The sequence below is a fragment of the Parasteatoda tepidariorum genome, chromosome 7 (assembly GCF_043381705.1).
Source record: "Parasteatoda tepidariorum isolate YZ-2023 chromosome 7, CAS_Ptep_4.0, whole genome shotgun sequence".
NCBI classification, from domain to species: Eukaryota; Metazoa; Arthropoda; class Arachnida; order Araneae; family Theridiidae; genus Parasteatoda; species Parasteatoda tepidariorum.
The window spans coordinates 38,801,069-38,826,237 of record NC_092210.1 but is presented as its reverse complement, the minus strand read 5'-3'; the positions used below and the strand labels follow the sequence as shown (position 1 = coordinate 38,826,237).

At 28.8% G+C, this 25,169-nt stretch overlaps 1 protein-coding gene across 4 annotated transcripts; it reads right to left on the bottom strand.

Moving 5' to 3' along the window:
* Positions 1 to 1,420: 1,420 nt before the first annotated feature.
* On the bottom strand, positions 1,421 to 22,434 carry LOC107441670 (transmembrane protein 272). 4 transcript variants are annotated; one of them, XM_043055614.2, is made up of 7 exons: positions 22,212 to 22,434; positions 20,026 to 20,253; positions 16,451 to 16,592; positions 12,163 to 12,273; positions 7,959 to 8,018; positions 6,307 to 6,504; positions 1,421 to 1,753 (listed from the first exon to the last, which is right to left on the bottom strand). In XM_043055614.2, exons 2-7 carry the CDS (start codon positions 20,089 to 20,091, stop codon positions 1,569 to 1,571), a joined length of 762 nt encoding a protein of 253 aa, XP_042911548.1. In that variant the 5' UTR covers positions 20,092 to 20,253; positions 22,212 to 22,434; the 3' UTR covers positions 1,421 to 1,568. The 4 variants fall into 4 exon arrangements, with proteins under 4 accessions (XP_042911548.1, XP_042911505.1, XP_042911630.1 ...); XM_043055571.2 differs by lacking the exon at positions 16,451 to 16,592 and adding an exon at positions 14,277 to 14,418 and having other exon boundaries at positions 22,212 to 22,409; XM_043055696.2 differs by lacking the exon at positions 20,026 to 20,253 and having other exon boundaries at positions 22,212 to 22,432.
* Between the last annotated feature and the right edge of the window lie 2,735 nt (positions 22,435 to 25,169).

Sequence of the window (25,169 nt, the reverse complement as noted above, 5' to 3'; positions counted from 1 at the left end):
AATAAGCACCATTAAGCACTTTTTGAAAATGCTGCGCTCCATGATTAATGCAGAAAGACTCTAGAGAACAGAATTTTCTTTAAAGTGTCCAATGCTTCCATTCAAAATTTTGATCCTTCAGAGTCTACCAATTTTGATAGAAAAATTCATGTGGAAGAAGAACTCTTTAACAATTAGCATATTTCAAAGTTGTAAGATATACATTAACTAATTTTACCTCACCAAATATTTTTAAATAAATTTCTTTAAAGTCAGTATGTCTAACTAAATTTTGTATTATTTTCATTGTCGAATTAAATTTTTATAGCTGTAGATCATTTTTAATATATATATATTTATTTACAAATGTAATTTAATCCTAAAAATGGTTTGCAAAAATAGGCTATTAAATGAAAATGATTGATCAATCTCAAAATCATTAGGCTTGATAAAAAAGGGGTTACAAAGTTATAAGAGTCTACAAGCCATTGGCTACTAACTGAAACTCTACATTTTCAGGTCTAATTAATATATATATATATATATATATATATAGGAGAGTCCCAATTATCCGAGTTTCTGTTTTAACCAAGCTATAAAATATTTAAAGGATTTTTTTTGTTGTTCTAGTTTATTTTTTATTTTAAAAACTACCCCAGAAAAACAAACAAACTGCATTTTATCTTCTAAACACTTAGGAAAATGAAATCAAACAACTTGATTCGAATTAATGATTGTTAATATTGTCAATAATAAAAATGCATATAACAAAGATGATGAAGACAGTGCAATGATGAAAATCAACATATAAAAATCTCTCATACAGATGGAATAAAAGCTATCGAAAGTGTTATTGAATATATAGAACAAGAGGAGTAAAAAAATGGCAATAATGTAAAACAAAAAACGATCAAGGACTTTTTTTTCAGTAAAACTCCTTCATTCTTGTAAAGTATGCTCTTTAAATGTTTTTTAATAATAAGCTTCTTAATTATAATATGAATTGTGTGTGGTGTACCCATATAGATTTTGTATTTGTTATATTACATCTATACCTACTCTTCGCTGTAACCGAGTCAGTAGCGGTCCACAGTCGGATAATCGGGACTCATCTGTATACATTATATGTTATGTATTTAGCTCATCATGTTCCCAATTTCTTTTATTTTTAAAAAGTGCTTATGGTAGTCAAAGTTACAAAGTTCAAAAAATAATTAACAGAAGTTAGTACTGAACTATGAAGTAAAACAATAAAAATAGTTATATTATTAATTATGTACTGATAGGATAAAAAATTAAGGAATTAATTATGTATGACTAGTACAAATTAAATATAATGCATCTCATAACAGTATAAACTTTAACAAAATTGTTAACGATGAAAATGTAACTAAATAAAACTGTAACCATTTTTTACCTGTACAACAACCTTTTTGGCTAGAGCACTGTTAAGTCTCTAAGGATGGCAACAATTTGGACTTTCACTGCAACCACTAAGAGTTGGCAAGTGTATTTAAAAAAGGTAAAAATTACTAGGCATATCATCTTGAGATTCAGGATTATGTACAACCACATGCATTTGCTGTCTATCATTCAATGTTTGTAACTACAGAAGAGACGATGAAACATGTGCAGAAAATGGTTAAAAGGCCTGACAGTATAAAGGAAGCTGTCACAAGCCAAAACGCGAACAGATATAATGTTTTGTTACAGTAAAATGGGCTGGTTATATCTTCATATTCTGGTTCATAAACTCTGTAAGTCCATATGCATCCTGTTGAAGGATGAAAAAAAAAATTTAATTGCACAAAATAGGTACAGTCAACCCCGCTTAAAGGAATACCATTGGTTCCAGCCAATACTATTCAATTAAGTGGGTCGTTTAATTGAAAGGGAAGTGGATCATTCAATTTTAAGTGCTTAATCTAACGGAAATTTAACTTTTTAATGGTATCTAATGCATAGTACAGTACAGAACCCGTTATCCGGAAAACCAAAAAACCGGAACGAAATTCGATAAATTTTCCCCGCCAGTTAAAAATATTTTTTCTTTTTTCCTCAGAAGATTTTAGGACTTTTCTTTCTTTTTTGAAAGATGTTTACTTTACCATCATTTTGTTACTTCATCGTTTTTTCTTCTTTTTAAGATTATTTCCAAAAATTTTTCTTAGTTGGGCTTAACAATAAAAAAAATGGCTTTTGTAGATATTCAGAAAACCGGAAAAATCAGTTATCCGGAATAGCGATGGTCCCGATCGTTCCGGATAATCGGTTCCCTACGGCATAGTGTTTTATCTTAAACTCAATTTTATGATAAATAAACAACCACAATTTAAACTGTTTGTGTTAGTATTATAAAACATAAATCTCTTTAAAGTTATATAAAAATAAATCTATGCTGATGACAAATAATTATATAATATTATTTTGCTCCTTTCGAAAAAATTTGTCAATTTATTAAAATTCGATTTTCTCTTTCTTTTTTACTAAGAATTTTCATTACTTGCATATTCCTTTCGAATACTTTAAATATTTTTTTTCTGTCCTTGAAATTTAAGAAACTCCAAATTAGTTAGCTATTTCAGTTTGAGATTTTTGAAATTTATTTCTCCCAAAACTTTTATTTCTTTTCTTTTCTGATTATTTCAAATCATTCCTGTTCACACTTATCTGTATTCACTGGAGCAAGCAATGATTATTCTACTTTAAAGAAAGATGCTATAGGCTAGTGTGTTAGATTTTTGAAACCTTTTCTTATCAAAACTAATAGCACAGCAGGAAGTGAATAACCATAAGTGAATAACTGTGCTTCACTGTGAAAGAAATCATTCTGTACCTTTTTACATTCTAAATAATGTGAGAGTGAATTAAGTCAAGGATGGGGGTAAAACCCCTTCTTCCACTCCAAAGTATAACTGCCAGCAAGATATTAATTCTTAAATTATATTCCTAGCACCTATTCAGAGCAGCAAATGAACAGTACCTATTGAAGTGACCACTAATTGCAATCTTATTTTGACTTAAAATTTCATGCTAGCTGGTAAAACATTTCTTCAAAATAAACAGATTTTTTTCATTTCCGTACCTCTTCTTTATGCAATTAAGCGAGAACTAGAAACAACAGATATAAATTTAAGTGAGGAAATTTAACATTAGTTTCATATAAAATGATTTGGTTCCATTAAATTTTATTCGTATCAACGGATTATTCGATTATCCGATATGCAACTAAGTGGGACGAAGGTATGTAAAAATTGATGAGGAAAAAATCATTCTACAAAACACTTTCACATGTACTTTTCCAAAAATGAAAAATCAAAAATAAAGGTTAAAATTAAAAAATTGGGAAAATAGTGTTAATGCAATAGAATATAAGAGATTGGCTTTAATTTATTTTTTACATTTCATAAAGAGCTCATGGGATTCAAATGTTCATTCCATAAAGTTTTTTGATACAATAATTCTAAAAAATTTCATAAGGAAATAGCATGCTTTGTCAATTTTCTTCAAAGTAAAACTCATTCTATCAATAATATCATAATAATATTTCACATTTTCACTCAACTATTTTGAANAAAAAAAAAAAAAAAAAAAAAAAAAAAAAATGATCAAATTAAGTGAACATTTAGATTTAAGGAGTAATTTCAATGTAGCAGTGTTTTATACTCAAATTATAAATAAATGGGAAAAATATGTATTTATTATTTTTATCCAGTCATTAATAATTTGATATTTATGAACAATAAACTTCCAAATAAATGCACAAAAAATAAATTAGCAAACAATTAAACAATTTTTACAGGGGTGTCACCAACACAAAAGTTTTGGTTCAACTTATCTATCTGATATACCTAGTTATAGATTATTTATGAATTTCAGGAAAAAGGCTCTAATTTAAAAATAAACAAAGCTCATAAATATTTCTTTTCAGTGTAAATAAAACAATTAAAAGGTAACCCAATTTTAACCATTTCCTAGGTCATTAGCGAATATTTCAGCATGTATTTTAGATAATTTAATGAGCATCTCAATTTAATGCGTGGATTGCTTCTTACCCATGTCTACAGATGATTTCAGTTGAATTTTAAAAATTAATTGCTTTACCCCCATTCAAGGTCCGAGGTCCAGAATGATTTTAAAGTCAATAAAGATTGCATCACTGATGTTTCAATTTGAATGGTTTTTAAACAAGAAATATTAACACTAGATTAACAACAACAGATTAGAATCAGTATTTATTGAGATCATCATCAACAAGATTTGCAGTCTGCCGGCCAGGTGGCCAAGCGGTTAGCGTGCCTGACTGCGAAGCCATAGGCTGCGGGTTCGAACCCCGCTCTGGGCATGGATGTTTCTCTCTCTCTTTGTGCTGTCCTCTGTTGTGTGTGTGTATGATGTGTGAATGTGGCCCACCCTATAAACGGGTTTGTGGCAGTGTGGCGTGGGCAATGTTGCTCGCCTCCGTGACTTTGGTTCACAGGTGCCCACTGGGTAACGCGAAATGAGCAACAATTCTGGCATAGTATAGGCAAAGATACAAATTCAGTGCCTGCCATTGGGAAAAAAAAGAAGAAAAGATTTGCAGTCTTTATTCAGATTTGTGACGATGCCTAAAATAAAGTTCTTACACCGTTTCTAAAAAATTGGAAGTCACCCAACGGTATAAGGAAAATGGTTCAGTAACACACCGAACTTCAAGGCATTTCGGCATTGACAGAAAAACGATTTGAGAGTGGATTACTAAAGAAGAAGTTTCATTGGCTAACGATTATGGCGAACAAAAAAATGAGGAAACTGATCACTGGGAGAAAACTTTTATACGAGGAGTTAGATGATACCCTCTTCGAATTTTTAGAAAAAGTATGGTAAATTGGCTTTACTGTATCCAGCAGAATATTCAAAGAAGCTGTGAAAATAGCAGCTACTCTTGAATTTTCAGATTTCAAGCCATCGTCGATGTACATAAAATGAGGGGGGAAAGATATGGTATTTCAATGCGAAGAGGTCAGCTGATCACGTGGAAGCTGCAAATGGCTTCATTCAAGCTATCCGTTCATTGAAGATGAAAAATGATTACATGCCATATAATATACAAAATAAGGATCAAACTTCGAAAGGGTTTGATGAACCATACACTCGACAAATGATACTGTCGGAAAAAGCATCTCTAACAGCAGATGCAAAAAGCAAGGATTTACAGTCCTGCTAGGAGCAACTGCACCTGGACATCAACTTCCTATATATGTGATTTAAAAAGAACCGACAGGACACATCCCACCTTGTTTGCTAAAGACTTAAATTCCACATAATGTTAAAGTTACCTGCTCTCTCAATGGATGGATGACGACTAACCTTACGGGAAGTTGGGGTACAAATGAGAATGACGTAAGTAGATTAATTATCTTGGATCTCGGTTCAATTCATGGAACCTCAAGTCTCTGTAAAAAATTAAAAAATCTGGACACAAATATAGTTTTGATTCCGGCAGGGTGCAAAAGCGTTCTGCAGCCAGATGTTTCCTGGACAGCATCCTATAAAAGTGCATTGCGAAGAGAGTAGGTGGTCTAGGAACAAACAAAAGAACCTTGCCGGGAATTTAAAAAATCAACTCGACAAGATGTGATTGGTTTCGTGTCAGCCGCTTGGGAAGCTGCCTCTAAAGAGGCAGTTTCAAACTCGTTTAAGCACTGTGGTATATCCAACGCATTGGATGGAAGCGAAGATGGGCTATTTAATTTCCAATTAGCAGAAGTTAATGTCACATCTATAGACAATGATGTTACTGATGAACTGAATGAAGAGTGCATAGACCTTATTTTGGACCATGACTCTGATATTTCTTTTGATGGATTTTCATATTATGATTAATGTAACTAAATAAATTATCTTTCTTTTTATGAAATATTTTGTCCTCCATATTTTTCACCAGTTTGCATGTGCCGAGATTTAAAAATAAAGGATAGCTGTAAAGGTAAGATAGATTTACTAATTAAAGTTTATATTTACTTTCTTTTGCTATTATTATTTTTACTGTATATTTTGTAATTCCCACTTAATAATGCCAGACCGAATATAGATAATTTTTTTTAAAATGGCACTCTTCATTACCATTTATTCCCCCCTCAACATCGCGGTGATTATCAGCAAATTTTGGGGTGGGGATGCTTTATCAGTATCTTACAGTACTCGTATTTCAATCGGAGAAAATATTTAAATAATGATAGTAATAATTGGAAGAAAATCAATTTTATTTTAAGTAATTCTACAGATTCAATATAAATAAAAGTAACTAATTAAAAAAACACAAAGCAGAATAATATAACTCACCAGTAATGAACCAGGCAAATAAAAAGCAGTTTATTATACTGTCTCGAGATCGATGGATAATATGTTCTTGCTCATCATCATTCTTTTTACAACGTGCAATGTACCCCAATAAATTTTTAAATATTCCAAAAGCTCCCCCAACAATTAAATAAATAGGAATAAACTGTTCTACAGGACATTCTCCAAAATATTGAGTGCCTGTAAATGAAAATGAGAAATTATTATGACTAGACAAACATTTAAAATAAATCTGAAATAAAAGAACTAAATTATTTCAACTACTACACAGGCTAGTTTTTTTTTTTTATGATTAAAAATATACTTTTTTCTAACATAAAGATTGCTAATAAAATCGTCAACAAAATCTAAATATAAACTATTTAAAACTAATTTCAGTTCATTGTAACTTAATTAAAAAAAAATTAGATAATATGTGTATTTCAAGATTGATAACTTTAATACCGGTTTGGAGGCACACACACTGTCGATTAGTTTAATTATTATTGTAGGGTGACCTGGGGTAGATTCTATTTTGCAACATCTATTTTGTAAGAAAACTATTCAAGATAGAATTATAATATTTACTGGAAGTTTGAGGCTATATGAGATGAGTCCTAGGATATCTTGTTTTGTTTAAAAATCTAATTAGAATTTAAAATATTTTAAATTTTTAATGATCAGGAATTACCCCTTCTTGATCCTTTCTGGGGTAATTCCTGATCACTTCTGGGGTACTTACTGATCACCAGTTTTTATCATAAAGGGGCTGTTTAAAAATAATTATACAGTGGTAATTAACAAATAAGACATCAAGATCAAACAAGTAAACCAAAAATATATGCTTAAGCAGCTAATAAAACGATTTATTTAAAAAGCAGAAATAAAGGTTAATACTTTAAATTTTCCAAAAATCTTTGAATCGTGCCATACATTTTAGGCAAGCAGCCAACTCATTCTCATGTTCTGCTGGAATATAAGAAAGAGNTGATAACTTTAATACCGGTTTGGAGGCACACACACTGTCGATTAGTTTAATTATTATTGTATTTGAAAAATTAAGTACTTAAAAAAATTAAGTACATCATAAATTAAGTACATCATAAATATTTAAGTACTTAAAAAAAAAATCTAACTGGGCATTAGCATGAACCAGTGGAAATATGTACAAACCAGTGAAAGTCCCAGTGATAAAATTTTCTTAGGATATTATAGTGCTTAAAATTTACAATAAAATATTCTTTATAAAGCTTTAACTGTAATGTTTCGCCAACAAAAAAAAAAAAAAACTATTTAACTAAGCAAGTAATTTTAAAATGTATTATTTGGGAGTAAATTTTATTAGCTGTGAAATTTCATTTCAAAAGATTTTATTTTTGCAAAATATAACAATGAATATTTTAAAATGTATTACATTCTTTCATATTAATAAAAAATAAATAAAAATGAAGAATAAATCAGAATGTAAACTAGAACAGTTTAAACAGAACAGAATGTTTTAAAATAAAAATTTTATTTAAATTTTAAAAAGGAATATACAAAAGATAGACAATTGGATTAATTAAACAATTATTTAAAATATTAAAATTTGATAAAATAAAATTTTTTAATGATTTTATAAAACAATCAATAAAATAAAACAGTATGCCACTTACCAATTATGACCATTGAAATTGGTACAACTATAGTAATACCCAAAATTATACTGCATCCAACTAAAACAAAAATACATATAAATCAATTGACGTCTTATTTTTTAGTTGCTCTAGATTTTAATCAAATACATTAAAAGAGTTTTAAAGTTCAGCTATTTTTTAAACAGCTAACTATTATTGCTGTATATTGAAATATAAAATACATAATGCTTTACTTTATATGATAATCCAATCATCATATAAAGTAAAGCATTCCCACAACTAGGGGAGCCATTGAGGTTAAGGCTCCATAATTTCATGACCAATGGCATAATTGTGACACTGTGGACAGCATTAAGTACAGGTCGTCTTTACTTTTAGACAAGATGGCATCCATTGATCTGAAGCTGGGTGGGCTTCAAGCCGCCATTGGGGATCGAACCTCAGTCTCTCCCAAACATCATATACAGTAATAAAATTAGGAGCTCATCTGTATCTAATTAATGAAAATTTTAAATAAAACTGTTCACCAAAAAAACTAGTAATTAGTTTTATTTAAACGTATATTAACTATACCAAAATTAAAAACTCTTGATAAAAATTTCACTGTGAATAAAAATGCATCAGTTATACTACAAATGGGCTAACATGTAATCTAACATGTAAGAATTTTCAAACATTTAATCCTTCATTTGCCACCACATATTCAAATCTGCATTAATGACATTTGGGCTTATTTACATAGAGAGTTTCTTTATCCCTCTATCCCAAATTCAAAAATTTTTTTAAAGGCTACCACTAGGCTACAAAAACAAACAGAGACATTAGCGTAGATTGCAGTCTTTGTGTGATGTATATTTAGTAAATTTCCCTCTTTATGTCTAAAACTATTGCTCTGCATTTTTAATATTTGTGAACTGAAAACTCACAACTCTAGCTAAATATAGTAGTTTGAATTGAGACACATATTTTATAAGACAAAACTTACTTACCACAATGAAATATTCGGTCGTAAATGGAGCATTTGCGAGAGGTAATGTCTATGGCTATTAATGCTAACATCTGAATTTCGCGTTACAGATTACAACTTTGAAGTAGACACCCTCAAGAATGAATTTATTTTATTAAAAAAATCTACAAATTATGAAGGTAAAAAAAAGAAGAGGAAAACAGTCACCAAAAAAACAGAGACGCCCAGGGGATACTTTTGGAGAACGCCATGTCCTTTCAAGAAGAGAGAATCTTCAATAGCTGCTTTTTCTCTCATCTAACTGTGAAAGATGTACAATTGAAAGATGCCTTTATATTATAACTAAGGCTTGATTGGTAAAATGCAGAATACCCCGCATTTATAAAAATTCTTATGCTGATATTGCTATGCTTTGGTCATCTATTTTTAAGGGCTTTCTGTGTAGACATCTACACTATAATTGCATGGCTAAAACTCCAGTGTTTTAGGCTTTTTCTGTGAAACTATGAACTTTTTACAACTGACAAACAACTTAGTTATGATTTATGCTCCTCACAACTTTTATACTAAGAAGGCTAATTATTTATTGAGCACCAAGAAGACTTATGGGTGTTATTACTATAGACTGTTTTAAAATAAAAAAAAAGAAAAATTAAGCAATAGAAAATTGATTTGCATTTAGTAGTGGCTTGCTTAGAAGCTCATTTAATGTTTAGAATTTCATATAATGAATGTGTTTTAAACAATGAAAGAATTTGTATTTTAGTTTTTAGGTAACAATTGTGAATACTAAACTGATTAGAAATAATATTCAAACACTACATTGCAAATAAGAGGTAACTATTTAAAAGATTTTTGTTAGATTTTGATAATCACAAAATTTAAAAACTGAAAATGAAATATTATTATTTCCAGGTACAGACTCATAAAGACAAGTCAAAGTATTAACTGTAATACATATTTTTTGATATTATTATTGAGGTTTACTAATATTTATGTTAAAATTCATTTTCTACAATGAAACTTTTCGTAGAAATATGTCTCAATTTCAGATTCAGTTTATAGCTATCAATAATTTAATTTACTTGTTTAAAGCAAAGTGCTAGAAAAATTTGATCTTCCTTCAAAATTTAAATTTGATTTTTTCTTTTAAAGTGAATTATTGAGTAAAAATATCCAATACTGAAGATTTCAATTTCAGATTTATTTTAATTAATTTAAAACTTAAATTGTATAAATTTTAAAAAAGAATCTAATTTTTGTTTATTTTAATATTTTTTTTTTCGGACCTGAAATATTGAGTTAAAATATGAAAGATTTAAAATTTTAAAGTTATATGGTTATGGAAAGATTATTCTCTAAAATCAAAAATTAAATTTATATAATATATGATTCTTTTAGAATAGCAGATAAAGTTGATTTATAGCTTTTATGCTCTTTTTTCCATTTCAATTAAAATATTATATAAACACACACAAAGAAATACAAGAAGAGACTGAATTGCATATAACATCTATTTATATCTTATTTAATTCATAGCATTAAAGTAATATTTAAAGTTTAAAATATGATATTTTCATGTATACAGATGAGAAAGGAAATCACTTTGTTCTCCTAAGCGTTCTTAGAAGACAGCCTGCCCTTTGATCTCTATAAATGCACCCTTCTTGTCCTTTCTGTAAAAATCAGCCACCATCTCTTAAAAACACAGACCTTTTATTTTATTTTCTTCAGGAAAAGGTTGTTTTCTTAAACAATTGTTTGACTGAAAAGTCTACTTATGATTTATTAAATTATTGATAATTATTTAACTTTAATTTCTAATTTCATTCCTTCGATTTTCTAATTTCATTTTTCTTATGTTGTCTTGCTATACAGTTAAAATTTCAGAGTTAGTGCCCAGAGATCTTCACATCTTTTATGTCGGAGGAGTGGTTATTATTGAGTTTTTTAGTGATTTTAAATTTTACCATTATTTTTGTTTAATAAATAATTTTTATTCAAAAATTGCACTTTTAAATGTTTATCTTCTCACAATTTTCAGTTTAAATATAAAAAAAACCTTTCAAGTTGTTTATAGCTTATTATTTTTTTTTGAAGAAAATTTATGCACAGAAATTGCTTTTTAGCTTGACTTCTATTACTTTTCAAAGTTTCAAATTATTGGGTTATTTTGATAAAGAGTGAGATTAACTTTGTGAAATATACACATAAAATAGTATAAGAGGGTAATTTAAAAATTGAGGATAAAATTCAGTTTTTTTATAATATTACACATTTTGATAAATTTAAATGGTAATAAGTGAGTGTTGTTTTCTGTGAGGAAACACCTTGCCCTTTTTAACGCTTAGGGTGAGCTCTGAAAATCACTCTAACGCACACATGCATTCTGACAGTAAAACAAAAATATAAGAGAAAGTTAAATATTTTTATTACTTATCTTTGTACTGCCTTGGAAAAAAAAGTTTGCAATTTTTTTTTTGTTTTCAGAAAATATGTATGAAAATGTTATATGGCTTATGTAAAATTTTCAAACCATTTTGTAAGTTTGGAAGGAACTCTTTTCTTGCTATTCAAAATCTCTCAAAAATTAAATTTTAAATTAAGGAGTTATAAAGAAAAAAAAATATCCTAATAATCAAGATTAAATTGTCATGACTTAAGTTAACACTTATTTCAAGAAGTCATAGATGACTTCTTAACCTCTTCAAGCAAGGAGGGAGACCCTGTTTTCCCTTTAGATCGAAAATTTCACCCAAGCATGCCTTTTGCCCCAATATACATAAGTTTTTAAATTAATATTATGAGTCTCTTAAGAATCGAGTAATTTTTTGTGAAATACAATGACCTCTTTTTGTGTGGATAGAGTGCCCTTTCAAATTTTTAGCACCCTGCCCTTTTTAAGGTTAAGAATGAGCCCTAGACATTAAGTAAAATATAACAATTAAAGAAATATATATACATATAAAATAGATTATATGCATACTAAAAACCATCTTATTTTATATTTAAAAATATCTTTAAATTTCCAATAAAAATTTATTAGACAATAGATTGCATAGCAAACAATAACTAAGAATTAGCATTTTTAATTTGTATTTTCCACAAGCAATTAGTGAATAAGACTTTCAGAGAAAACAAAGCAATTGGCTTTAATAATTCTTTCTTAAAATAAAAGAAACTTTTCTTTTCTGTGTTACCATTATGTTATGTTTTTAAAGTAAAACATTTTGAATAAAGTAAAACAATGCTTACTTGTCCCAAGTAAAATAACAATAACTTTGCGCAGAAAATCTATAAAATTGCTTGAATTTTTTCGAGCTTCTCGTACTTGACCAAAGAGAGACTGATAGGTTGGAGGAGAAGCTATATTTTAAGAGAAAATAAATATTAAATCACATAATTATTTTTATCAAAATAAAGATCAAAAGACCAGTATTAATAATTAAGAGTTTCATGGTAAATGTTTACTAATAACATTTACTACTTAACAAGAAGCATTTTGAGCGTAACTTACGACAATTAATTTTTTTTGCAGTCATAAAAAACTTGTTTTGCACTTTATATGGCTACAGGTAGAGAACCTTGTTATTTCTTTAAAAAATAATTTTTTTTCCCTTCCTCTAACATAATATTTCATCACAATCTAAAGACTGAAGTTTTCCATAATAACATTAAATTGGGCAAAATATAATGAAGCATCATCATTTAGATATTATCAAAAACTAGATTGGATTGATTGAATGAAAAATTAGATCAGAATTACTTTCTTTTCTTTATGACTCAGGGCAAAATTTTCTTTTTTGTGAGCTCATTTTTTTATAGAATAGCATGTAAGAAACAGTCTTATTTCAGGAAAGTCACCAGCTTTACAGCCATGAAAAGTTATGACTCAATAATAATAAAAAAAAAGTAGTTATTCTTTGATTTATGAATCATCCAGGTTTTGCAAACATTTATTTTGGAATATCAAGATTTGTGAAAAAGTTTGCTTCTCTGGACCACATTTTGAGAAGGATCAACTTTCAAAATTTGCAAAACAGTTAAAATTAATTCAGAATTGCTTATTTTATAACATAATTTATGTCAATTATTTAAAATGCGTATAATTATTTGTAATATTAACAATGGTAAAAAAATGTGCTGCCAAAAGAAAAACTTTCTTTATAAAAAATTAGAAATCAGTCCTTAAATGGTAAAAATAGGATTTTTGTAAAAGATTCATTTTTTAAGTTTTAATTCACAAGTTTTTTTTTTTTAAATGAATTCAGAGTTAAAAAAGATACACAATTTGATTTCTAGTTTTGTTAAAGTAGTTTTCTGTTTAACTATTAAAGGAAGCATATATCACTAATAAAGAAAATTAATAAGTACTACAGTCCATACTGAAAATGTTAATATCTGATATATTAGTCCCAGTTCATTGATTTAATGTTATTTCAGGACAGATTTTAATGCCTTGTTCTAACCGTTGATACCAATATAGTAACCCAAATTTATATAATGTTGTATTTTCTTTCATTCTCAGGAGAATAACTTCATTGACATTAAGTAAATTAGTACCAAAGATTTAAATATTTAAACTACCAATTTTTGATGTTTTGACACATATTACATGCATCTAGAATTATCTTTGCATGGCTTGAAATTAACAGTAGTCTGGAATCGATAAAATTTGACTAACACTAACATAAAATAAATTATGAATAGTCACCTGGACTAGCAATTCATGTAAAGATCTTGTATATTGCTTCAGTGTCATGTTTTTGTCAGAAAATAGAATATTTCGTCGGAATTTGATTTTATAATCAGCACTGAGCTTATGACTACCAGCATTCAACTAAGTCACCTTGTAATTTTGAACCCAATCCGGAACACAAGGGAACTGCTGGATCAAGTATTGAGAGAATTTGGCTTCATGAAGGACTTTATGATGGAACTAACCCGCATTAGAGAGAAAAACCTCCAATGGTTAGCCTGAGAACAAGGGGACTTTAACCCATGATCCATCTACCACTGAGCATATTTTAAGTCAGTAATGTAGTCGGGGTGAGCAGGGTGTGGAATTTGTATCTACCAGCCATCACTGGGATTCGAACCCAGGTCACCTCATTGGGAGGAGAGTGCTCTATCCCTTGGACCACCCTGTCTCATTTTATCGGAATTGTGAATATTTCTCTATTGCACAGATTTTCAATAAAATTTAACTTTTTCTTAAAAAAATATCTCATAGAGATATGTAAACAGCATAGTAAGAATGTGTACCTTCTGAGCAAATTTTACTGGTGCAAGACCACCATTGATATCGAGCTGTGATATCAATAAAAGAATTTTTTTTTTTTTTTTGTATTAGTTTCTAATAAACCAACCTTCAGGATCAACAACATCTTCATAAGAAGGAGGAGGGCCACCTTCAGCTCCGGTGTTAAGAGGTACAGTACCTGGGATTTCAGAGTACAGGGGTGGTCTCACATTCACAGATAACGAATCAGATTGATGATTCTCAGATTCCTAAAAATATGAAGATACCATAAGGAAAAGTTACAAGGCTCTAGATATTTTAGAATTTTCAACGAAAGCTTTAATTTTAATATTTCTCAAAATTTTATAACTATACAAGTTCAGTATCCACTATTAATTTAAAAATTGACAAAAATAATAATTTTATAAAATAAGCATTAAAAAATAGTTGAGCTGCTACATTTCAGGGGTGAAAAAAGCCTGGGTTTCTTCAAAAAAGCCTGACTCAGGTGGGCTTTATTAGGGTTTAAATTTTTTTGGTATATAACATAGTGTATTACTATATAATTTTATTACACAGTATATAATTTTATTACTAAATCTATAATAGTATACAGTTCATATATTGGAAGATAAATTAAACATAAATTTTATTTTAAAAAGCTTGACAAACAAATTAAATTATTATACCGCTTTATTTAATTTTTTATTGGATGAGATATAGCCAAAAATGTTTCTCAATTTCAATTAATTAATTATATTTAAACTCTGTCTCATAGATATTTCAAAATATAGTTATGTGACAACTAAAAGACAGTCCTATCAGAATAAGTCCCAATAATCTTTCCAACCCAGTAGCTCTTCTTTTTTCACTTTTTACAATTTAGTTTTGACCATTATCAGCATACAAAAAATTAGATGGCCTTTAATTATTACTTATCAGTCACACAAAACTTTTTATTCTAAAAGTAACACAGAACCAGAGCTTAAACCAACCAGAGAATTGAGAATCAAAGTCCTTATGAAAGAATTATTGAAAAGCGGAGAAAAGCCCGTACCCCTTTCCAATTTTTAGCTAATACGCTGAATACGAAATACAGTACAGAACCCGTTATCCGGAAATCAGAAAACCGGAAAACCAAAAAACCGGAACAAAATTCGATAAATTTTCCTGCCATTTTTTTAAAAAATGTTTTTTTCCTCATAAGATTTTAGGATTTTTCTTTCTTTTTTGAAAGATGTTTACCTTACCATCATTTTGGAAATAATCATTAGTGTATTCCTTCATCGTTTTTTTCTTCTTTTTAAGATTATTTCCAAAAAAAAAATTTTTTTGTTGGGTTTAACAATAACAAAAAGGCTTTTTGTAGCGATTCAGAAAACCGGAAATATCAGTTATCCGGAATAGCGATGGTCCCGATCATTCCGGATAATCGGTTTCCTACTGTACAATGTAAAAAAAATTTCTAAACACATGAGGAAGGAGGCAGAGGTTTGGGTTTCTAAGAAAAATGCTGAGTGGCTATTTCTAGTTGCTTCAGAAAAAAGACTAAGCACACCCACACCACTTATTATTTAAGGAAAGTGTGGTGGAGGAGTACAAAAGAATTTGCACATTTTATGGTTGAGTTAGCTGACTGTTCAGCCTAATTGCAGCAGCTATTGCATGCAGGTTTTCTACATGTGGACTTGTTTGGTCCAAACTGCAAAACAGTTTGGGTCACTAAAAAGATTGTTGAAGTTTATAGACATTTANATTTTTGGTTTTACGACTACTAATGTTCAACTCTGTAGCCTTGTAATTTTGAACCCAATCCAGAAGACAAGGGAACTGCTGGATCAAGTATTAGGAGAATTTGGCTTTGTGGAGGACTTTTTGATGGAACTAACCCGCATTAGCATTAGAGAGGAAAACCTCCAATGGTTAGCCTGAGAACAAGGGGACTTTAACCCACGATCCATCTACCACCGAGTATATTTTATGGGTGAGCCGGGTGCGGAATTTGTATTGACCAGCCATCACTGGGATTCAAACCCAGGTCAACTCATTGGGAGGAGAGTGCTCTACCCCTTGGGCCACCATGTCTCATTTCATCGGAATCGAGAATATTTCTCTATTGTACATATTTTCAATAAAATTTAACTTTTTTTAAAAAAAATATTTAATAAGAGATATGCAAACAGCACAGTAAGAATGTGTACCTTCTGAGCAAATTTTACTGGTGCCGGGCCACCGTTAATATTGAGCTCTGATATTAGTAAAAGAAACAAAATTTTTTTTATTAGTTTCTATTAAACCAACCTTCAGGATCAACAACATCTTCATAGGAAGGAGGAGGGCCACCTTCAGCTCCAGTGTTAAGAGGTACAGTACCTGGGATTTCAGAGTACAGAGGTGGTCTTACATTTACAGATAATGAATCAGACTGATGATTCTCAGATTCCTAAAAGTATGAAGATATCATGAGGAAAAGTTACAATGCTCTACTTATTTTAGAATTTGCAATGAAAGCCTTAATTTTAATATCTCCCAAAATTTAATTACTAGAAGTTCAGTATCCACTATTAATTTATAAGATTTAAAAATTGACAAAAATAATAATTTTTTAAAATAAGTATTGAAAAATAGTTGAGCAGCTACATTTCAGGGGTGGAAAAAACCTGGGTTTCTTTAAAAAAGCCTGACTCAAGTTGGGTTTAATTTTTTTTAGTATATAACATAGTATATAATTTTATTACTAAATCTATGTGTGTGAATATATGTGTGTATAAATAATGTTGTGTGAAATTATAATAATAACAAGGAAAAAAAAGGTTGGCAAACCAACTCTTTTTTTTTGTCATTTTTTAAATTACTCCACTTAAATATAGGTTTTCTTTTGCAGGTGGGTGGGTAGACAGCCCTGCTGCATTTATTCATCTACATATCTACCAAAATTTCCCTCTACCAAAAACATAGGACAAGAAAAAAATAATATAACAAAGGTAATTTTTTTTAATTATAAAATTTGCTTTTTTATGCTCAAATTATAAAAGTAGAATTATCACTATTTGATTTATAAACAAAGGTTCAATAGTACAAGGTAAGATTATTCATGATTTATAACAATAGATAATATTAATAGTAAGACATGATTTTTGAACTCTAAAGAAGTTAAAGAAAAGTGATTCAAGAATTTTTTGCAATTTCATATGACTGTTTTCTTATTTGAACTTGGCATCGGGCTTAATATTAAATTAGCCATAGTATAAAATTTTCTTTTGTTATGAAATGTAAATACTAATCACATTGAACAAAATTAAATTTAACATAGCTAAATACAACGCAAAATATAAGAGCTAAAAAATAATGGCTAAAATTTAACCATAACAGCATTTCATTATACTTCACTAAAGACATGAAAAAGAAATAATTTAAATACAGTTGGTAAACAACTCTATTATAAAAATCTTAAACTAAAAGCTTCATTTGCGCTGATTGCTAGGTACAAATGATACAAAATTGAAAATAATTTTTTTTTTTAAAGACCTATTTTGAACAAAACGTTAAATAATATTTTACACCCAAAATAAAAAAAAAGTTAATCCTTTAAAAAGTACATGATAAAGACTTTTTCGAATATTGATCAATATTTTCAGTAAATGGAAGAAAAAAAATTCCACTTTTGTTCTAATAAATATGCTAACATGAGAAAAAAGAATAATAAAAGATTTTGAATATGCTTATACATAACTTTACAGCTCCACTTAACATGCAAAGAAAAATTTAGTATCAGTGCATTGTACGAGTCTTTAATCAGTAAATTTTATTTTGTATGTTAGTATGTATGAAAATGTCATATTTCGTAATTAATTGTCATTATTTAGTATGCAATTTATAACATTGCATTGACATCAATTTACATTTAAAATTAAAATTTCTTCATCCCCCCCCCTCTAAAATCAATACAAATTTTAAAATAATGATATATAAAACATTTAAGGTAGGTAACGAAATTCCAACTTGCCAGCTCACTAATGGCGGCTGAATATTTAAGGCTGGCAAATAAATTTTGTCTAATAAAATGATTGTGGTTCAAATCAAACTACCTTGCATGCTTAAAGTAAGGAGTTTTCAGTTGATAAATATTAAAAAATGAGGAAATGGGTTTCAGACTTATTTTTCATTTTCAACATTCTTTTATGGTTTGGTTACCAAAACATTCTTTATAAGACAATTGTTTATATTGTTAACAAATTGTTTATATGTTTCGTGAAAATAGTAGCAAGAAAGTTTTTTATTCTGGATACTACTTTAGAACTGTAATTTCAAGCAACTGATTATATATTATTAATCAGTTATATATTTTTTCTCATAAAAAAGTATTTGAAAATAATGGAATGATGAAAAGGGATAAAAATGTTAAATAGGCTGCAGATATCTAAAATAGTGAAATAAACTTATGTTTCAGTACTAATAATTTAATAATAAATGAAGAATAAAATAATTAATTTTAACACAATGAAGCTTTAAGCAAAACAATATGCTCATAAATAATGTAGCTTTAAAAAAATAACATATTTTAAACAAATTTTTGAAAATTTTTTTCTTTCATTAAAATATTATTTTATTTAAATATTGTATTTTGAAAGAAGAAGAATCATAAATTAAAACACATTGCAAGCAGTTTATATTTGTTCAATATATGCACGGAATGGTTAAATTAAGTAATGAGACTGGTGATGTAACAATTGATGTAGAAACTCTAGTTCCACTAAAAAATTATATATATATATTCCTTTTTACTCTGAATCAGAGCATAGGGCTTCTATTATAGCGTTCCATCTATCTCTATTTGTAGACAAATATTTTGTCTCTCTCCATGTTATTCCCATTGTTTTCAATTTGTTTAGAATTGTCCTGTGCTAAGTACTTTTAGGTCTTCCTCTTTTTCTATTGCTCTGAGGGTTCTGATTAAAAACTTGCCTTACTTTAAATTTTTCAGGTTTACGTAGAACATGACAAACCATTCAAATTTTTTAAATTTCCAAATCAATTGGTTTCTATTTTGCTTTTCTAAGGATTTCTGCATTACAAATTATATGGAACCACTTGATACACAAGATTCCTCTTAAACAGTTGTTAATAAATAATTGAAGATTTTTCATGTTATTTTTATTGCAGTCTCAGATTCTTATAGGACAGATTTTTGAAAATTCTAATTTTCGTTGATTTTGTTTTTCTAGAATTTATAGAGTTTAACAAAATTGGATAGGTGGTAGGTGAACATCTCTTACACAGTCAGTACAAGTGAGAACTTGATAGATTGGCGTGATTGTCCGAAGTCATCTTTCTTGCAAAATTAATTTTTGCAGTCCGTTCTAAAAATGAGGGACATCAATATGGAACTGTGGTCTGCTGTTTGGGCACATTGCAATAGAAATATATAAAAACTCCAGTAAGCGTACAGAGACAGTTTTTTTTTAAAAATCAGAAACCCAGCTTTCAAAAAGAAGAGCAAGCAGCAAAAAGACTTCAACTTCAAAAACTGATAAAAATACTGACTGATTTTGAGTTTCCATATTATTATTGATGACCAATCTAATCAAGAGAACAGTTTAATTTTACCTTTCATCAGATTGCAAAAAATTAATTAAATCTGAACTAAAAAACAAAACAAAAAGAGACCAAACATTAAGAACAAAGATCAAACATAAAGATCAATAACCAAACATCAAGAACAAAGATCAATCATTAAGATCAAATATAAAGAACAGAGATCAAATATCAAGAACAGAGATCAAATATCAAGAACAAAGATCAAATAGCAAACATGTCAATAAATGTGTTTTAGGCCAATAAATATATTCATGTGGCTCCTTAACCTTATAACTCACCTGAATAAAGTCTTCCTGTCCTTTTTCTTCTTCCCGAGATCGATAATTCATATCAAGGGATGTCATTTTTGAATATTGAAGAACCTTTCAAAGGCAAAAAAAAGGACAGATAAAGGCTATTCCAGTATCCAAGTTCCAACACTGCTATTACAAGTGGAACAATTGTCACTGACACAGTATGGCTTCAGAGAAGAATTATTTTGAAGGAGACAATATTGAATTGTAATTCTGTTTGAATGAAAAATATTTGAAAAAATCAGTCTCATTACTTAGTTTATATACCTCGTATGTAATGTGTTTTTGTTCTTATTGTTGAATTTTAAATATTATTTAAGTGAAAATAGTAATTTAATATCAATGAGGGATGGAGTTTTTGCCGGCAAAAAGGTTTTTTTTGCCAGGACAATGGCAAAAACCTGGTAAAAACCGGCAAAACCCAAATTATCTTAATTGCGGATTAAATATTAGTACAAAATACTTGAAACAAATTTAAATCAATCATAAGGAATTATGATTGATTTAAATCATAATCCCTTATTTATGATTCCTCTTTCCTTATGATTATCGTCTTTATTTTACATAATTGCTTATTCCTTATGATTGATTTAAATCTAATTATTTTTAACATATGAATAATTAATATAAGGGTAATAATTTTTAACAGATTGAAAGTTTTTGACCGCTTTTCATTTTAGAATCCTTAAGTAAATGTTTTTTTACAAATAAANATTTTAAATATTATTTTAGTGAAAATAGTAATTTAATATCAACATTGTTCTAAAAACATTAGAATAAAAACACACTACATACATATGTTAAAAATTTGTTTACACTGATAATATAAAAGAATTCTAAAAATAAACAGAAAAGTAAAATATAAAATAGCACTTCATTCATGCTTTTGATTATAGCAATTATAATGCATTATTTAAAGAGATATATTAACAATTTAACTCAAAATTAAAAAGATTTCTACATTAAATTTGACTATTTTTTCCTTTAGTAATATCCAAACTAAATCTAAAAGTATCTATAAATGAACTAAACAAAGAGTATCTATAAACTAATATGATTTAAAAACAAAAAATTGAGAGTTCTATTTTTAAGTCATTTGGTTTTAGTCCCCCAATCCTGAAATATGAACCAACAAAACTTTTCAAAATACAACAGAGCCCTGAATTGACAGTTTGAAACATTCCTTTGGTTCTGACGTGAGTATTATATTAGCACACTAGACTTGCCAACTATTTCATTAGGGTATATTTCCATATCGTGATCTGTCACGTCAACAACAATCACCAAGGGGCCAAATAGATTTTTAAACTTGCAATTTCTTAAAAAAAGAATATGTAGATGTTTGCCTGGGGGTGAATACGAGTTAAACCTTTCGAGTTGGTCCCTCTCTATTATTTTTTTTTTAGTTTCTAGCGGGCGACTGTCCAGAAGTTGCCAAAACTTGGCAATTATTCAGCCACAAATCATGATATGGAAATCTTCATATAGTATATTCATTTAATATATATTTTTGAACACACAAAAATTAAATTAAATTAAAAAAAATTAGTGGTATTTGCTAAAGGAAAAGTACTAATTGTCTTAAAAAAGTACCCTGATGTTCCGATTTTTTGACATACCCTTGATTCCAAAGCTCGAACTTCCCATGCATGATATTAATTTGTATACATAAATGTGAAGTCATGAAATATAAATTTTAGACTCCGTATTTGAAAAAGTTAAAATAAATACTGAATAGAACTGCAATTGTCTGTTTTCCAACAATAAATAATTGGAAATTAAATTCGAAACACCAAGAGAATATTAGTAAATTCCAGTTAATTATCTTGAACGCAAAATCACAGATAAAATTCTAAAAAATAATATTTGAAGAATTATACAGAAAAAAAATGCTCATAAATAAACAATACGCATTTTAATAACAATAAAAAAATGCCAGATGATCGACAAATGATAAAATATTTAAACTATGAAACGAGCCTTTCCGATTACACAATTAATTAATTATTCAAAACTTGTTGAGTGCCAAGGTTGTAATCTCATCCCTAATAATAAATCCAATAACTCGAACTTAGAATCACAAAATGTAATCTTATATCAACAACGAGCAAGCGCGAGTGAATTTAAAATTAAAACAAAATGTTAATAAACATAAAGTGATTGAGAAATACCATGTCAACTGTTGAATGTCGTAGAGTAAATAATTCGTTTTTTCAGCAAAAACATTGAATTTTCTGGTTAACAATTACATCTGCCTGGTTAAATAATTGAAGAAAAAACTAAACTAGTGTATAAATAATCTTAAATCCATTCAATCAGACACACTAAACATTTACTTCGCTTTAAAATAATTTCAGCCATGATGAAAGTAAAGTTTCATTTCTTTTTGTTTACATCCAATACTGATGCTGCCAATGGTAACCAACACAAAGCTGAAAACGAAACTACAACGGTAGCCGAGTAATTTCTACACTAGGAAACGCTGCAAGCTCGGGACTGCCTAAATTTCCGGGTTACTGTTTCAGTTGTATTTTAGAGCCATTTGGCATCATTGTGTTTTGAGATTCTTGCAAACAATGTTTATGTTTACAATGCTTATGTTTACAATGCTAACAATACTTGTGTTTACAATACTAAAAGTGTTAACACGGTGCACAGCTTGCAACACGAACAAACAGAAATAAACAAATGGAAAGAGGCCAAATTAAGACTGCCAAAAAAGCGAGTTATTTAAAATCTAGCTACCATGTCACCTTTTTTAATAATAAATAACAAAATAACTAAAACACATTTTCACTCCAAACTCCCCAGAATTACATAATAACATTAATATCTTATGAAAGACGGCAGATTTGAGCTCAGAAATTATCTAATTTATTTCTTTTATTGAAAACAAAATTATCCGTTTGAAAACATCGCCTATCAGAATAACATGTAGTAAGCAGCTGCAAACTTTTTAACCGGAACTAGAGCAGGTCCCGAGCTCGAGATTGTTATTGTTTACATTTCTATTGAAAACATCATCCATTGCCATCTCGCGGCAATTCAAGGATATAGCTAGTCAAGTAAAGCCTAGTGTCTTGCGATTTACAGTTTGCAGTTATACTATTGATTTTATGATTAAATGTGTGTCTTTTAATTTCTTATGTTAATCAAAAATTCTTGACGTTATCTTTACTAACCTGTATTCTAGCCTCATGTTACATCAGCTATTGAAAGGCGCCTATTGAAAGTTTCTCCTCCTTATTGACATTTCTGAATATTTTTGCATAATCCTACTATTCATCTATTTAATTAATTAAACCAACAATTTAATAACAGGAATAACAAAGTACATTAGTAATTTATTTAAACTACACCAGAGCTGCACAATATGCTATTGACGATGGTCTGCAAACTCGAAGGCATGCCATCCCAACTTTAACACTCTGCAGGGAGGTTTACTTTCACGCTTTGGTAGCCTAACGACCTGCGAATAAAATGAAGGACTTTCGGTAGAACAGCTAAACAAGGACCGATATCGTTCCCCCTAGATCCCTCACAAGCTGATCAAACTGATCACCTACTAGTGACACAGTGATGCTTGACTTCGGTGGTCTACTGGGAATCATATCTAACGTGTTACAGTGGACCAAAAATGATTAAATTAAATAATAAAAAAGACTTTCAAACAAAAAATTTTAAAACAAAGAAATTATACAATGTTAATCTTTATTTAAATTCTTTACATCAAATATATGAGCACTAGAGGAAAAAAACGTAATTCTAGAGCTCAATTAAAAGATTTTTTTTTCACTCTTTTCTTTCGCTAAATCTTTAGAATTTAGGGAGGAAAAATCAACGTGACTTATAGCACTATATTAAAAATTGCAACTTTTTCACATCAATTATGAATCGGAGTAAATTCAATATGAACCGTAATTAGCATTATTCATAATTATTTAAAATAAAATTTAATACTTCAAAGGTAAATATAATTTTTAATTTATTGAATTTTCAGTTGTTTGTAAGCGCAGCCGCATGACTTCCGTTGCGTCCTTGTGGCTAGTACGCTTTTATTTTGTTTTTAATAAGAGACCCATAAAAAAACTTCTCTTTTTTCTTTTTTAAAAGTATTTATCTCAGTAACTTAGTTTCCGTTTTTAATCTAGAGTCTCCAGTAGGAAGTCTTCTAAGCATTTCTCTTTCGTGCTTGAAAAATTATGAATTTAGTAGTTTTTTTCTATTAAAATTTTTTCATTAGATCTTTTTCTTTGGTTTTAAAATAAAAACATCGAATTATTTTTCATTTTTACATTGGATAAATAAGCATTTTATAATGTGATTGTACTTCAATCAACACAATTAAAATTCTTTTATTTTTTTTCCATTATTCTCTCTGAACCGTGGATCGGTAAGTTGCGCGTTTTCATTACCTCGTTCCAAATTAAATGCATAATTCTGTGTTTTATTTTATTATCCCCCCCCCCAATTCACACTTTAGAATTTATCAAGTGTGAGCCGCAAAGCAACAATTTAGAGCAAATGTTTAATGCTACCGATGGCTGCAGGAACAATGATTTTTAATGGCGGCGAATTCCAATGTTATTCTTACTTCTTCCAATTTGCACTTAGAAGGTTGGTAGCAGCTTTTTTTGTAGTCTACAGCAATGATTCCCAATTTGTTTTCGGCTACGGAACCATAAATCACCGACCGCCTTTTAGTGGAACTCTTAGACTTAGAAATTTTATTAGCAATTGTAAAAAATATTAATCAACTAAAGACACCATTATTTACTTTCAAAATATTAAATAAATGAATTTTTTTTTTTTTTTTTTACATTAANTTTTTTTTTTTTTTTTGATTATCGTGAAAAAATTTAGTGAGTGAATGAAATTTTAAATGGTGTAGTTTCAACTATACTAGTCTTAAAATAATTAATTTAGTTATTAATTTAATAAAATGGCTAAATTTACTGGCCTAAAGTAGCGTCTAGTCTAGTTGATAATTTGATTTTATTGTATGCATATACTGAAAATGTCTAAGCAGAAATGCTTTTTTTATTTCAATAAAAATGAACAAAAAGACGAAAATAAATATTGAGAATAGTTAGACCAATATTAAATAACTAATAAAAAACTGATAGGAT